The sequence below is a fragment of the Neopsephotus bourkii genome, unplaced genomic scaffold (assembly GCF_033783945.1).
Source record: "Neopsephotus bourkii isolate Nb327-2 ecotype Australia unplaced genomic scaffold, CSIRO-AGI_Nbou_v1 NB_168, whole genome shotgun sequence".
Lineage (NCBI taxonomy): Eukaryota > Metazoa > Chordata > Aves > Psittaciformes > Psittacidae > Neopsephotus > Neopsephotus bourkii.
In genome coordinates, this window is record NW_026900684.1 from 8558709 (window position 1) to 8575658 (window position 16950).

The 16950-nt window shown below is 40.6% G+C and overlaps 1 protein-coding gene across 1 annotated transcript in view; it reads left to right on the plus strand.

Annotated features, from left to right (window-relative positions):
- The first annotated feature begins 11838 nt into the window (after positions 1-11838).
- The window catches only part of VEGFC (vascular endothelial growth factor C), a 74297-nt gene continuing 69185 nt past the window's right edge, over positions 11839-16950 (plus strand). The window contains exon 1 of the mRNA XM_061372299.1: positions 11839-12476. Coding sequence (XP_061228283.1) covers positions 12333-12476 — 144 coding nt within the window. The 5' untranslated portion in view covers positions 11839-12332. The remainder of the gene's footprint in view (positions 12477-16950) is intronic.

Genomic DNA, 16950 nt, shown 5'->3' on the forward strand with positions numbered 1-16950 from the left:
CTGATACTTCTGAAAATCAGACTAATATAAAATAATTGATATTTAGCTATACATGAAAGAATATCTGGAACACAGATGTCTTCTTTCCATTTATTTCATGTTTATGAGATATACAAAGGAAAAACAGCACTGTTTAAATCATAACCATAAATAAATTTGGTTCCAACAGAAGGCAGGGGTCAATTTGTAGGGAGTTTTTCATATCTGGTTTGCTGAAAAACCCATCCCATAATACATGCAGAGTGTAAGAAACTACCATAGCTGTATGTGAGAAATTAAATTCTGTGTGCTTCTCCACTAGTTTGTGAAATTCTGAGACCCTTAATGAAAACACCGTTCCACAGTAGTCATCAAAAAGCTTATCTGGGTATATAGTCAGTCATGTACAACTGGACCAGAATCAGTGATGATCAGAGCTATGTTTTTGAACAAAAGGAGTTCCTCTGCTATGAGACAGACATATGGGAATGCACTTTGTCTCAAGTATCTATATTTCCAACTTAGAAGACTTTATAATTGGGGGTAGAATGCTTCCTGTTTCTCACCTCCTCAAGCAGTCCTGTGGTGGTTTCAGGGAGCAAACTATGGCTTCACAACTCCTAGTTGGATGGTTGGTTGGGTTTGGTTTGTTTTTTCCCTGAGATGCTTTTTTTCCTTTTTCTCCTTTTTGCTGGGGGCAGAACAGTATTCTAAATCTTGTCTGAAACAGAAAAAAAAAATTTTGTTAGATTTTCAACACTTAATATTAGCTGTGCTGTTCATCCATGATATTATCTAAGAGGTTTTCTGTAAGGTTTTGTTAAATGTATTTTTACCTACAGTAAAACCAGACTTTTAAAACACTTCTTCCCACTTTGTTACCTAGGCGGGCTTAGGATATGTTTTGTGTATGTTATGTCTTAATCAATTCCAGGAATTAATGTCCTCTATAAAACAGTAGGTCTATAGAAATTTCTCCTAAATCACAAAATAAATAAATACCCTATTTAGGTGTTTATTACCATACAGAAAGGTAGTTTACCACATTAGATGAAAATCCTAATGAAGTTATGACTATCAGTAATACATGTAAAAAGGTTTGTAGTTGTGGTGCAAGAAAAAGGAAAGAAAAATTACATGCTCTTGTGACAAAAAAGAAACCCGAACCTATAAACATAGTTTCTTATTCCTTGATAAAACAGTAACCTTTGTTTATTGAGCAGTATCTATTCATTTTGCTAACCAGAATGTTTTGACTGTGTTATTCCTGAAACACTAAAAGATCTGTGAGAGAGTCAGCTGGACCTGCATATGATGCATTAATCACATCACCAACATTGTTAGCAATTTCCTCTCACAAAGTAGTCTTAGAGGTTCTTTAACTAGAAATAACCAAATTGTTTTTCAGTTTTCAGACTTTACAGGAATGGCTGTAGAAGAGCCAGGGGGTGAAGGGTTGGCTGTAGCATCCAGGTTTTGGGGCAATAAGAGTGTAAAATTAGAACCTTTTGATGTATAGTCTTTGGAGGGGAAAAAGTAACCCAACTGCCACCAAAACCAGTCTGGCTGGCTCTAAACTCAGTAGCTATAGGACTTGATGCTGCCTTCTCCTTCATGGACACCTGTACAGAACTTCCCTAGCTGTGAAGCAAAGGATGAACTGCACTTACCCAACGGCCAGATCCAAGAAAAAAAATCCTGTCTCTGTTCTGTTCCTTCTGCTCTTTGAGAGGCTGCCTTTGACTGTATACTAGACTGTAAAAAAGACTAAAGTAAGGTAACATCATAAAATGGGAAATTTTGAGAAAAAGAAGGTTACTGCAGATAATCAAAAGTCTATTTGTTCCCTTTCTATGCATGACTTGGATCCCCCATGGATACTGTCCCTGACTGTAAGAGATCTAACTATGCAAAATTCAGAAAAAGGGCAGTAATCATTTTAATGCCTTATTACTGAGCATATTCTGGTTGCTAGTAGAGTGTGAATATTGTATGGCTAGAAAAGAAATCATACAATTAGACTGGCTCTATAATTCTTTATACCAACACAAGGCATCACAGTATATTACAGAGGATGGAGATGGAAAAAGACTATGCACTATACAGTATATTTGACATTCAGTGAAATTTTGCTTTCCTGATGTAATTTTTGTTCAGATAAATTTGTTTTAAACTGTTTCCTGAATATTAAAAAAAAAAATCTTTCTTCTACTGCTGTAAATAATACTTTATTCTCAGTCTCTATAGTGACTGATAATGACGAGTACTCAGAACTTGTTTATAAGCTTCTCAGACTTAGTAAAAATAGCTGTTACAAGTACAGTTTGCAAGTATTACAAATGTTTAAAAAAATGCAAAATTTTGATTTGCAACTACAAGTTTATCTTCCTGACATTGAGATCTATTGTACCTTTCATTTCTTGTTCAATAAAGAGCAGAAAACAATGAGTAAGACATAAATCTAAAATAAAAGCACAAAATCAGCAGTCAAACACTCCTTTTATTTTATCAAGTATGCCACTACTACCTTTGCTCTGTTTTGACAGTCCAGTTGCCAAGTTGGAGACTAATTTAATGGATTTAATTACTTACCTTGCTTAATTCCTGGCCCCCTTTTCTCCTGTATTTCTTGGTCAGCCAGTTACAGCACTGGGGCTCCCCAGGGACAGATTTTCCAATGTGGATTCTCAGCATGAGACTTCTGTAATTTTAGGGATCTCAAAGTTACCATGTAGTCTCTCACTATTGCTAACAGAGCAGAAACATATTTGAGTGGATATCCAAAAGTAAGTACCAAAGAAATGGAGAATGAGTTGCCCTTCAGAAGGGGTCTATTAATTGATTGTAATGGACAACCAGACACTTTGCTTTAGAACAGAACTGTAATTCTGGGATGACAAAAGGGAAACAAGATCATCTTCTGTTTGTTTTACTCTTTTTGGGTGAAGTTAGTTCTACTGAGTGTCTGCCCACACGACTGCTGTTGAAAACAATTGTAGTTCTCCTTTTGGATTTCACATTCTTTGGTCCCATGTGAATTGCTGAATGCTGGCATGATGTAAGAACAATATAAAGGCAACAGTGAGCTTGAGGCACTCTGGCATTTCCATGAAATTTGGTATTTCAATGTATTGTGATGGCTGGAACAAATACAGCTCAACTGATGAAGTGAAGAAAATGTCAAGTAGAAAAGTTTTTAATCCTTGCATGGTAAAAATCAGTAGGAGTAGCCTATAAATTTCTATTTTTGAAAAACTATCTCTCTTAAAGAAAGGAAGTAGTTAAATATGCTTTGAAAGGTCAAGCGGACAGCTCTGTTTTGTTAAAATCAAATAGTTTGGCTTTGCATCTTAGGAGGGGGTCAAAAAAAGAGTTTACTTATAAGGTCAAGTGCTCAAGCCAACCTGAAAGAATTAGCAGTGTTATAATTACTCCCACTGCTGTGTAAACTTGAAGCTAACTGATGAAATGAGCCTTCTTAATTATGAACGTTGATATTGTATATTTATAGTAAGCTTTTGAAAACTCACTGAGTTTAGACCCAGCTCTTTTTGACCTAGACTGAGAGTAGACTGGACTCAAGAAGTTGGTATATTCCTACTGGCAGTCAGCATTATTATTTAACAAGGCAACTGTTACACTATCTAACTAAACAATAGGTCACACAATAAATAAGCAGAAAAAACTTTGAAGCTACTGTACTGAAACGTCTAGACTTTGAAGTTCTGTTTGGAAAAAAGGGAATAGAGTTTCCCTCTGTAGTTTTAAGACTCAAATGATTTTTCAAGACCTCTGATGAATATTAACAGCTTTGCTATTAATATCACTACATAAATATATCTCTAATCTCAGTGAAATAGTCTTATCTTTTTTTTGATAGATCATTGACACAGTTGGAGAAGAGCAAGAAAATGAAAATTCACTTACAAAATCAGATTTTATGAGTGATTTCAGAAGCCTATTAAAATTTAAAAGGATATTACTACAATTAATAATTGTTCCTAATTCCCTCTGGATGCTTTGGAGATTTCAGTGCAAAACTGTGGGCTAGAAACGTTGTCCTATCAGGTGAATGTAATGCTTACGTCACAACTATGTGGAAACACATTCCTTTGGACTATTTTAATTTTACCAGCTAGAGTACTAGAACTCCAAAGATCCTGCAGTAAACATCTATATTCACTGCAAGAGGTTAGAGACTTACTAAGAGTAACGCAAGAGTGCAGCTGTCTATCTGCAATCCCTCGTAAGCATAAGACATCATCATGTTTTTAAAACATCATCTCTCTTGTGGCTATCTTTGTAGCATGCAGCAGCAGCAGCATCATGTAGTTTGAGGACAGTGAGCTTCACCAGATTCTCCAGCAGTACAGCCTCCTCTCTGCCTCTGCAGCTGGGGCAGCTCAGAACCCAGCACCAGTGTGTTCCCTCATCACTGTCCTTTGGCAGTACAGGGGTTGCTCCTGACCGGTCCTATCTTAAGAGACTGGAAAAACATGATGGAAGTATGACCAGGTCTTTCTCTGTCCTTTTCAGGTGAAAGAGCTGTGCATGGTCATATTGGGACTAAACTGCTAGGGTTACTAGGGAGGACAAAGAAAATCTGGTTCCAACAAACACTAATAACAAAGCTTTTTTTTTGACCACTCATAAAGCAGAAAAGATAAGCAAAGATGACTTCTGTGCACCTCTGAAAATTATTTTAATGGTATAATCCATATTTTGAAACTACCTTTTTTTAAAAAAAAATATATATAAAATGTCTGCAATTTTAGCTTTTTTATTTAAAATGTTTGTTTCTCTACCTCTTCCTTCTCTGTCTGGATCAGCTGGCTACCCTGGGAAGATGCCATCACTACAGGGAGTCTTGCTAAGAAGCTGGGGTTGTTTTTAGTTTTGAATACACTCAGGCTTATATTCATTATCAATAGAAAAGATTAGGTTGAGTTCCACAGCTGGAACCTGCTACTGAAAATGGTCTGTTGCTCTACCCTTTGCACTTAAAGAGTTTTTTGCTGGGACAGATTAGTTGAAGTGTCCCTGTGGAGTATAGCTGTAGGTTTGTGATGGGGTGGGAATTTTAAAAATAGCTTAGGCCCAGCATGCTACCCGCTTTTTAGATCAGTAGTAGCTGCTTAAATTCAAGTTACAAAGAGATAAGCAACCAGAAAGACGACGGATGGGCTGTGCTGTACTGAAGGCTGCTTTGCTGAATGATGACCTGGTTCCATGTTGCATGTGTCAGCTGCCTAGTCTAGCCTGGAGTGTTGAAAGTCAACTGGCTAAAGGAGGAAGATTAACAGGCTGTGCTGAAAGGAAGAAACAGTCAAGAGCTGGTCTAAGAATGTCTCTTATTACATAAATTCATTAATGATAAAGGGGGAAATTAGCATGGCTTTCACTGTACCACAGGGAACTAGGATCTGTGTCACTCTGTGTTGAGTGCTTAGGAAAATGAAATTTCCTGGCTAGACACTGAGGGAAGGAATTGCTTGAGGGCTCTGGGGCAATCTGCATATCAATGCACCTTTTTGTTCTTTAATTCTTTGTCATTGGTCATCGCCCCCACCCCCTCCCCTCCCCCCCTTTTTTTTTGGGGGGGGAGTTGGATTTTGAATTCTTACAGATGGTGGGTCCTCATCCTTCTAGTTTTGTGCCCAGGATGTATCTTCAGGCCTGATAGTGACAATAACACTCTTGATTCTGCACAAAACATACAAAATTTGAAGGGAATATGTTATGGTTTTTATTAAGCAATTGTTTAGTAGAAAACAAAAATCTTCTTAGTAACCAAGTTAAGCATGATGCCAATTAAAACTATTAGCAATGATAACTTCCTGACCAGAAATTGGTATGTAGGTTTTTTGTTTTGCTTTGTCTTACCATTTGGTTAAAAAAAAAAAATATTAAAAATCTGCTGCTTTATCATATGTGTCCAAAAAGCAGATACACAAAGTTTTTTCTAAGGTGGAATGATTTAATATAGTTTGAATGGTGATAGCATTAGCACTCTTTATTCATTTCATTGTAGATTATAAATAATATTTTACAGATTGGATTTCCTGTGTACTTTCTTCCAACCCTATCTGTTGGACTGACTTCTGGTGCAATAATGATGTGTAAAAAAAAATAAGTATTATTGTTATAACTAAGTATACGTGGTCTGAACATGAGACTAAAAGACAAGAACACATTTACTTTGTGGTTTGAACCTGAATCAATGAGAAATTGATTCACTTTCCCTTAAAATATAAAAAATGTCCCATTGGCTCCAACAAACCATCTGTCTAGACTGTCTATCTAGTTTTTCTGTCTCCAGCAGTTGCAATTGAACATGCTATTTAGGGGAGAGTACACACAACTGTCTGCCTCTGCAGTCCATTTCCTTCACACTTTTTGCAGCATCTGCATTCACTGAATTAGGCATGCAGAGTTTGTACTGCTCTACTCCTACCTTTTTCTTTTTTTTACCTGATCCTCTTTAATTTATCTGATCCAGTTTTAAACCTCACCATTTTCTGCTTCCAACTTCTTATGACAGCAAATTCCAGAAGTTCACTACCCGGTGTATCAAGAAAAGAAAAAAACAACCAAAACCCAACCCAGGACACAAACCTCTCCTTTCTGTAATTTTGAGATTAATCTCCACCTGTTTTCAGCTATGTGAAAAATAAAGATGGGCCTGAGCAAGAACCTCAGATCTGAATGTCCCACATTTTGGCAGTTTCGGTTTCTGATTCAGCAAGATGGGCTGCAGCAAACCCTGCAGTCTGAACCAGCACCTCAGGAGTAAAGTTTCGACCTTCAGCCAAACCTTGCAACAGGTCACTAGCAATTCTGACAAGGAATCAAGGGCAGCATAGGTTGAATACACCTTTACTTTGTTACGTTTACAGATGAGATCGAGCTAGCAAGGACAGCACAGACACGTAGGCTTAAAATTGGAAGTAATATTCATTAAATCAAGAAATTACTAGGAAAAAAGAGGAGGTAGTGGATACTGTTCTGCTGGGAAATGTGTTTAACTTATGATGGAAGAGTCAGATCTACAACTGCAGGAAAGGGAACAGCTGGCTGGATAGAAAATCCTCAAAAAACATTCAAGAATTACAGCTGATTGCAAGCTGAATGTGACTGTCTAAAAGGCAAGCATTGCATGGGAAGGTACATACGGAAGAATGGGTTGGGGTGTTTTGTTCTGCTTCATTTCATTCTGTACAGCATGGGTCAGTTTTGAAGTACTCTTTCTTTTTTTTTTCTTTCTTTTTTTTTTTTTTTTTTTTTCCAGTTTTGGGCCTCACCTTTCAAAGCACTCCTGAAATCAACCAAAGCTCGTTCAAATGATAGTTTTAAGGTACATATCATGATAGCAGTTTGTGTTTGTATGTTTTGTTAAATCTGAATTTGTTTATATAGTGACATCGCTTCAGTTATACACAGTTTAGATGTGCACAGCTTTCAGTTAAGAGGCAGCATAAATTTACAATCAGTCATTCCTTATAGTCAGAGGTTATAACCATGAACATCACTAAGTGGAGAATTTAATTAATTTACAGGATGCTAAATCAATATTCTCTTGTTTGAGACTTTGCATCACAAGATGGAAGACAAATTATAGTAGAAAGTCTAATGTAACACAGCTGAATTAAGTATGTGCCAGGGCTTTCTCCATTCTAAATTTAGGACAGCTTTAAGAGATCTGTAATTTGCTTTGGGTAATTCAAACACTTTTCTTGAGATACTGCCTTGTGTTGTCCATTTTTGAATCATGTTAACCCCTTATTATAGCAAGGGTTTTACACTGTTGCAGTCCTCCAGTCCTTAGGCTAGAAAAATTCTAATGTTAGATGCCAGTAGTCTTGATTTTAAGTTTAGAAAGAAAAACCCTGAGAACAAAAAACCCCAATAATCCTGTAATCCCCAAATATCAACCAGTGTTAAAGGCTGAAGACTAAGGGTTCTTGTTAGGTAATTTTCAAGAAGCAATGAACCTTTATACCAAATGGAAAAGAATTTTCTAGGTAATAAAGTGCAGGTTGCTATGTCAAGCATTGCAGAAAATGTTTTTGCAGCAGTGATGTCTTTCTCATTGCATTAAAGTTATTCATCCTAACAATATTTTTAGGGAAGATAAATGGATAAAGCTAAATTTCAGGATTCCTGGCTGGAGATTTAGTGCAGAGCAGTTTCCCATGGGTTAAGTTTTACGGTGAGAATGTCTGATCAAAGTCAAGGAAAACGTTTCAGTTACTTTTGATGATCTTCAAGCCACAATGCTGACTCTTTTCTAGGATCTTATAAGGAAATACTACATGAGGTCCCATTAAAAAAAAATGCATGTTTTTAAATCTGCTTGTGAGGAATGAGGAAGGCCATTATGCACATAATCAGTAGATCTGCGGTGCTCCTAAATGTTCCCACTAAGTCATATATGTTTTATATAAAGAAAGGGATTTGAGAAGTGGACTACAGCCTGAAATCCACTGCACCATTTTCTTTTTTCTCAGTAGCCAAGTCTTCTCTTCCATAGAACTGGTTACTCCAAGTACATAAGCAATATGATAAGAAATGTGTAATAAAACTTAGGATTGGAAGACTCGGCAGAAAATGTTTTAGTGAACAGCTGTTCTAGTAGTTTGGCAGTGAATCTGAAATGCCTTGTCAGTTTCTTTTCCCTATACGTATCAGGCTCGTTTACACTATTTACATAAGACTTTGATATCTCAGACACTGATCAATATCCAGATTTTTTTTTTTCCATGCTTTTAAGCATGAGAGGAAATATAGGGAAGTCCTATCTGTAGAGGAATTAAGGACTGAAGCTTACTACAGTGCCTTCATCTTTTGGAATGACTCCAGGATGGCACTTCCATAGTATTTTGAGTTGCTGCACTTAGGGAACAATGTTTTCTACCTTTGACATTTACATTAAATATAAATTCCATTGAAACTCACCAGTAAGCCTATGTTTGCTGAAACAAACATGGCTTGTTTGCAATTACCAAACCATGCTAACTGATTTTAACTCTTGCCTGCATATGTCTATATATGCCTCTATATGTCTGTTTAAGAGGAGAGTGCAAAGGAGATCGGTTTGAATCAAACACAAAAAATATAAGGAGAATGTAAATAACATGCTGTGTAAAGAAAACATTTAGCATTATCATTTAATTGTACTATCAGCAAGTAGATCAAATTACAGTAGCATCCTACTGACTTTTCTTGCTGCTATTGACACTTTTCTATTCCCAAGTCTCAGTTCACATTTCTTATACTGATTCCTCTCTGACTTTTTGTACTGCTGATGAATGGAGATAGGAAACAGGTATTGAAACCCATCCACATTTCAGAATGGATACAGAGAATTTATCAGAAAGGAACATACCCAGTATGTCTAAACTTAGAAGAGAAATGTGCTTGACAGAGGTACATTACACCAACTGGAACAACAGAACGGGCTCTGGATTTTTTTAATGCAATTTTAAAACAACATCAAGATAATTTATTTGAAGGAATCTTACATCTGATTATAAAAAGCTTCCTTTGTTTCTCAATAGTAACTGTCACTGCCATTGAAACATAACAGAGTAAGACCTAGACCTGTATTGCTACACTATAAGGGATATCTCTTGTATCTTTTGTGATTATAAGGTCAGTTCACTGTCAGTGTACTGACTGCCACTTAGAACTTTAATTCTGTTGACAGATTTCTGCTTAATTTGAAAACAAGAGGAGGAATATTAATTATTGGGAGGTGAGGAAAGGAGAAAATGCTTTAAATCGGTAAGCCTTTAAATAAGCCATCTTTACAGGATGGAAAGAAATACAGCCTGAATTGAGGAAAACCTTAGTGTCCCAGAGCCATTGGAATACTTGTTTGTAAATAGAAGATATGTTTGTAAACAGAAGATATAAAGTATCATAGACTTTAAAAAAATTATTTTAAAAACCTTATGATTAGACTGTGACTTGAGGTGCTATGACTGTGATTACTAGCTTTCAGCTATGACACTTTAAACTTGCTATCCAGAGTAGTTGGTGGAAATGCTCTCTTGTATAAAAGCTTTTAATCCTGTGATGGATGTTCTATGGATTGGGGGAGGAAAGGGACAGAATGCAAGTGCTGTGGAACTGGGGAAATAAATAATGAAGCCAGCTGATTATGATGGCACAGCAGGAGTGGTATGCTCCGTCCTGGTTTGTGATTTAGTTATGGGGCATTCTTTGCATGGCACTCAGTTATTGAAATACTATCTGTGCATGGTTTGTCAGGCAGATTTTATTAATCTGCTGCAAAAGTATTTGCTTTTTACAGTCTGTGATGTATCTGAGAGGTTTTAACATGTTTAAACTCAGTAATGCTGTATTTCGATTTAGAAGGGTTTTGCATCCTGGCCTGTGCTTTCTTTAGGCTTTAATCCTATGCTTTGATCCACAGTGCTGTAAGGGTCCACTGAAGAACAGTAGGCTTCTTAATTTATGCACACTATCATATCTTCATAGCTGGTATGCTTAACTTCTACCACTGTCTTTGCTTCATGGCTTTACTATGTTGTGAAGATGTTAAAAAAACTGTTAGTGCTTTAATAACTTTCTAGTAACTATAAAACTTAAAATGCATCTCTACTAAAACTTCAGATTTCATTCTGATTGCAAATGCTGTGATTGGTTCCTAGCATCAAAGGAATGTATTGTAGCAGCAAGGTGAAATACCACCTTGGAAATGGTAAGAAATAAATCAAACAGAACAGGAGGTACCCAGAGGCCTGCTAGAGACACCTTTATGCATAAACCCCCAGAATGTTGTTCCCTGAACAGTTATGTAATGGAATTCCCAAAGAATAAGAGCAGTGTACCATGAGCAGACAGCCAGCATCCAGCCAAAGCAGTCAGGGGTCTGCCCCCACAGTTTGTTCCCACACAATCTCAGTACCAGAAGATATACAAAAGTGATGAAGAACAATTTAAAAAGCTTTCCAAATATTTACCCAAGATTCAATAATCCTGTTCACATCAAGCAATAATAATAGTACAGGGAATATGACATTTTCCTTTTGCATGGCTGAGATTTGAGGAGGCTGCAGTGGGATACTTTGTCAGCAATGTTCAATCCCTTTTGGGTTTACTGCTTGACTTTTTTTTTTCTTTTAATCACAGTGTAACTGGAGCACAGTGTCTACTCTCTGTTTTATTTAGGGCTTTGAATGGGGTGTAACTTCTGTTCAAAGATAGCTCTGAGACGGCACTGATAGGAAGTTTATAAACAAATATGGTACTCTTGAGTTACTGTTTCCAGCATGGCAAAATCTTTTTCTCTCCAGCCAAAACTCCCTCAAGTGAAGGGGAGTACTGCTCAACAAGTACCTCACTAGGATTAACAGGGATTTTCTTGCGTGCTTTCTCTGTGCCCGTTTTACCCAACTGCATCTACCGAAATGAAACAAGAGGGCACTTTGCTTTCCCCTCGGGGCTGAGACCTGCAGCAGAGTGCATCTTCGCGGGGCCAAGGCTCGGGGCGTGACCAGCCCGACTCTGCGGGGCCGCCTGTGCCCGGGCCATGCGGGGAGTTTAGGGCCTGCCCGCCTCCCTTTCCCGCCACAGCCCTGAAGCGACGCCGCACTCCGGGCGGCCTTTTGCTCGCGGTGCGGGGGATCCGCTCCCCGGGGAGCCAGCACAGCGCCGGCGGCAGGCGGCAGGCGGCAGCAGCAACAGCAGCAGGAGGAGGAGGAGGAGCTGGAGCAAGGCCGCCGCCGGCCCCCTCCCGCCGCGCAGAGGAGCAGGCAGAGGGCGCTTTCGCCATGCGTGGCCCCCGCCGCCGCCGTGCAGCCCCAGGCGCCGCGCACCCCCCGGGCACGCTGCCGCTGACAGCCGTCCGGACAGACCTCCGCGGCGGGCGGAGCGGAGCCTTTCAGAGACCCCCGGCCCGGCCCAGAGCGAGGAGAACTCCCTGGGTGCGACTGGCTGTTCGGTCCCGCGCTGCCCCTCGGTCGCGCTCTGTCTCTCTCCTTTCCCTCCCTTCTCCTCCTCCTCCCCTCTGCTCTTTCCACCTCCCCTGCTCCTGAGTGAGCGCAGCCTCGGATGTCCGGTTTCCTGGTGGGTTTTTACCTGGCAAACTCCGGATAACTTTGGTGAGAATTTTCAAAGCGGCTGGGAAAGTTGGGAACTCCCCTGCAGGCGTCTGGGAGCTGCTGCTACCGCATCTTCTCCATCCCACGGATTTTACTGCTTTGGATATTGCGAGGGGAGGGAGGGAGGGACGGAGGGAGAGGAAGAGAAGGAGCCTCATAATTTCGCCTGCATTCCTCCAAGTGCTCCGCAGCCCCGCTCCGCGCCCGCCCTGCCATCTTTGCACAATGCACTTGCTGGAGGTTCTCTCCCTGGGCTGCTGCCTCGCTGCCGGCGCCGTGCTGCTGGGGCCGCGGCAGCCCGCCGCTGCCGCCGCCTACGAATCCGGCCACGGGTACTACGAGGAGGAGCCCGACGCCGGGGAGCCGAAGGTAAGCCTGTGCCCCCGCGACAGATGCCCTCGGGGCATGTGCCTTCGGGTCCGTTTGAACGGGCGGTGTGGAAAGCCCACTGACGAAAGTATTTGCGAGAAGCCTTTTTAAGGAGAGGGTTCTTTAGAAGTGAGGGAAGGGTTTATGTAAGGAGAAAAAATACTATATTGTCAAGATTTTCAGGGTTGCTGGAAGGAAAGCTGCGTGGGGAACAGCTGCATTCACAAAGAAACGCAAAGCACCTGATGGGTAGAGGTAGCCCGCAGGCTCTGCTCCTGCAACCGTGCGGAACTCTCCGCGGGGAGCGGGCTGTAGTGGAGCCCGGGCAGGGCAGCGGTCCGCCGGCGCCAGCTGGTCCCAGCAGCCGGGCCGCGGGTGCACCCGGGGCTGCCGCGGCACAGGCGAGGCTCTGGGTTCCCGCTGCTGGGTCCTGCTGCGGGCTGGGCCGGCCAGAGCTGGGGAGGGCTGAGAAACGCTCCAAGCAGCAGCTGTGCACGGGACGAAGCGGCGAGGGGGGACGGTGACCAGGACAGCCGAGACTTTCTATTTGTTGAAAAACCTCTTGGAGTTACTGACACTTTGGATGAGTTGCTGCTGCGTGACAGAGGTGACGGGAGGTGTAAGGTGACACCCGAGTATGAAGATTCTCGTTTTGCCCAGGCTCAGGGGAAGGCTGGATTTAAATTCTCAGATTTCAGTCACAAATACTTAAAATCTTGTGTTAATTTTTGTTTGCATAGGAAGTTTCGTAACGTAGCAGTCAAGTACCTTTGGTACTTGTGGTTGCAGTTCCCGGTATGCTGATGCATAAAAATGATGCATGGTATGCGGTTGTATAAGCATGTGGCATTACTAGGAAGATCTTTGATGTCTGAGCTTCAACGGCTCTTTGCCTTCATCTCGTTGATTTGAAGATTTCTGACATAGTTACTGAAAGTGATCATGACCCAGCTCATTCATTATTCATTTCAGTACAGGGAACGGAGGGAAGTGCGTGAATTAAAAGTTAAGCTGATATTCTGACCCCCCTCCCCCCCCATTCCCCTGTGCTGTTTGGTTTACTGAGTAGAGGTCAGATTTTGATCGTGTACATTACCTATGCTTATTTCAGGTATTTAAACTGTTGCAGACCTCATGTTGCTCATGGAGTTCCTGCTTTTCAAATAATATTCTGCATGGAAAAGGTTACTGAGTATACTGTAGTGTCTCTTAATTTACTTTAATTACAACTGAATGCTTACCACTGCAGTATTCTGAATGCTAATATACTATCAGTGTTGCTCTTACCACTTAGCCTACTTTAAAAAAAAATGCAGAGCTTAGTGAAGGGTAAAAATACCTCAACTCTTGCCAGCCCATGGCTGCAAGTCAGTTATTTACTGAGTGAAACAGGTGTTTCAGTTGTAAAGCCTCAGAATAGCTTATGTTTAAAAGGTAGAAAGAATCTAAACTGCAGCATGATGCATATTTTGTACATCTAAACTGCTGAGGAGGAACAGCTGATACTGAAGATACTCTCTTTAGGGGTGCTGTATGTTCCCCTGCATGTGTTGTGACAGTCACTCTATTTCTTGAAGAAACCTCAAGAGTTTGAGGAGTTGCCACTGTAGTGCATTGTGTAGAAGTGCAAGTGCTCCCTGGAAAAAGGGGAACTGTCAGCAAGCTGAAGGAAGAAAGGTCAAGAGACTGGGAAGTGAGTGGGATGGCATGTGTTAAGCGAATATGTTAACAGAAAAATGTTTTTGTGCCTGACTACTGGTGAGTAGTAGAAAGAGGGGGGGGAATGACTCTGGATCCAACCAGACTTAGTCATGTTGGAAGCCTTTAGTTATGAGTTTGTTGCTTTTGCTGGAACTGTTTGAGTGAGTGAGTACTGCACATTATTTGTTCCTGTGATGAGAGAATGCGGAGATGAATGTCTGAAGTAATTATGAAAGGATTAAATAAGTAAACTGTAAGTAATTGTTTCAAGGAAAATACGATTATATCATCATCCATTTGAACTTTATTAACTTAAGTGTGAAATGTGTAGTCACTTGAGTTTGTGTTCATAGATGTTACACTTCCTCTGTTTTTACTTTCCATCCATATGGCATACTGCTGCATGTTAAACTGATGCTTAAGTGCAGGTCTTACAGCCTTTTGGGTCAACTTTTCACGCATTATATTTGTTTCTCTTTGCTCCTATTTTAAGAACTTCAGCTTTAGAAACATTTTAAAAAGTGAATGAAGTTGAGGGTCCTCCAACACAGGAGTAAAAGCTGGGCAGAAAGTAAGGGTATTGTGTTTTTATGCCAGTAAATGTTATGCATTAACCTTATCTTAGATATTTGCAGCAACCTGGAAGCATTAGAGATAAAAATAGTAGCAGTTCCTTATATACACCTCTTGCAAGGGCATTCTGCAGGAAGTGAGCCCTGGTAAACCTGTGCAACACTGCCTCCCCTTATTATTTATTTTTTTTTAAGCCTAGGGGCAAAGTTCATTATTTAACAAGCTTATGGGATCCAGAGTAATCCTTTTCAGCTGAACTGTCTGCTCACTGGGATGGGAATGAATCCTACCTGCAAACCACCTCCTTGGGATTTCCTGCAGCACAGATTGCCCCCATGAGCTGAACCCTTCCTTTGCAGCCACTCCCCAGCAGGGCAGGAGGCAGGGTGGCCCTGCTACCTCTGTCTCTCTGGGTGGGCTGCTGCAGAAGACAGCCTGGTACTTCAAGAGTCTTTCTGTCTCAGTTGGGATTGGGGAAATTAGCCCCCTTGTCCCCAGTGTTTTTGCAGTTTGGTTGGGACCTTCTGCCCAGTATGGATGCTCCAAGCAGGTACAGCAAGGAGAGGGTGAGCGGCAGTAGTAGCTTTAGCTTCTTGTACTGTCTGTGAATATTGTAATAACTCATAATGTCTCTGGCTGTTCTTTAGGTAGTTTTGAATTGGGAATGTGTGGTGAGTACACGCTGTCTACATGGGAGGGCTCAGTATTTAAAGTAAATTATTTATTTGTTTGCTTAAAGGTTCAAAACAAACTGGAGGGACTACACGGGCATTCTGGGCAAGAATTAAACTTCCTGGGTTGTTGAAATGAAGGTGTGACAGTACCTAGACTGCATAATGGTAATAGGGTAACAGGAGCAGGAGTAGTTTATTATGGCAATGATGATGGTTAACAGTGGTCTGGTAACAATAAGCCACACAGCTGGGAGGGTTTGCCCTAATAACTCCACCTTCATATTGTTGCACAGTCAGACCTCTAGGATTATGTGACTATCCAGAAGCAGTATTAGTCAATTGTCACACATCGTTTTAAGAGGTTTAAAACTATATTTATGCAAGATTTGTAGTTTTGTATTAGGATGGAAATAGCAAATGAAAATGTATTTGCCTGTTCTAAAGGGCATCCCTGAAAGTGGCCCTGGGGCTGTTTTATGCAGACAAAGTACAGAAAAGTCTGTGCTGCGATTCCATGATTTTCTTTTTGCAGTGAAAATAGGTGCACTACTTGAGCTCCATTTGTCTTGGATGCTACCTCAGCTGAGAGCTACCTTTTTATTATTAATATTTTAAAATTACTTTATATCTGACCTAAACATAAAATGCTGCTTATTGATGGCTAATGGAATTTAAATGCCGTTAGTGTGGGAGTGTGAGGAAAAGCAGTGTAAGTTTTGGGCTCCTTTCTGTCACTGTTGTAATCTCAAACCCATCAGTTCTGTGGCCATCTCTTAAGTTTATGAAGTGTGCCTTACTCTGTTGTAATGTTACATGTGCTGGTGAGAGATGAGGCTACCTTTTGTGCTCTGAAAACATAACATAAACCTCACTCACAGTACTCAAGCAGTGCTAAATTGAGCAGGTAGGGAGAATGTTATTTTTCCTGCTGTTGCTGTTTTGTCTGCTACAGCTTGCTTTTTCATGTGTGCATAGCCACTTTCTTTTTCAGGCACACATGCACACATACAGAGATGCTGTCTTTTTTTAGAAGCATGATTTGTATCACAATGGGGTGAACAAAAATATCGTAATAGGATCTATTATGAAGATTAAGCAATACTTCTGTAAACATAATTTATTAAACCTTGGCCTAGCCTTTCTGCGCTAGTATTGTACTTGGCTTACCCTAAGAGCTCATGGCACTTTCTCGTTCTTGGTGCATTCCTGGGCATCTTGTGTAAGCACACTTGTGTGCCCATGAGGAACTTGATGGGATTGCTGCTGACAAACAACTGCACTTCTGAAGGTTCTAAAAAAGCTGTGGGGATCACTTTAACTAACTGCTGTTTGGAGGCATTCAGAAGCATCCCATCAAAAATACTAATTTTAGGTTCAGCGTGTGTTTAAACTCTTGCATGTTCTTCAAGCATGTGTCCCTGTTTATTCTAGTAAAAACAAACCAGGACTTGTTTTTCGAGCTGTTGTAGCTGAGGATGATGACAGTAATCCTCTCCATTGATATGCTGCATAAGGGACAGTAAGCC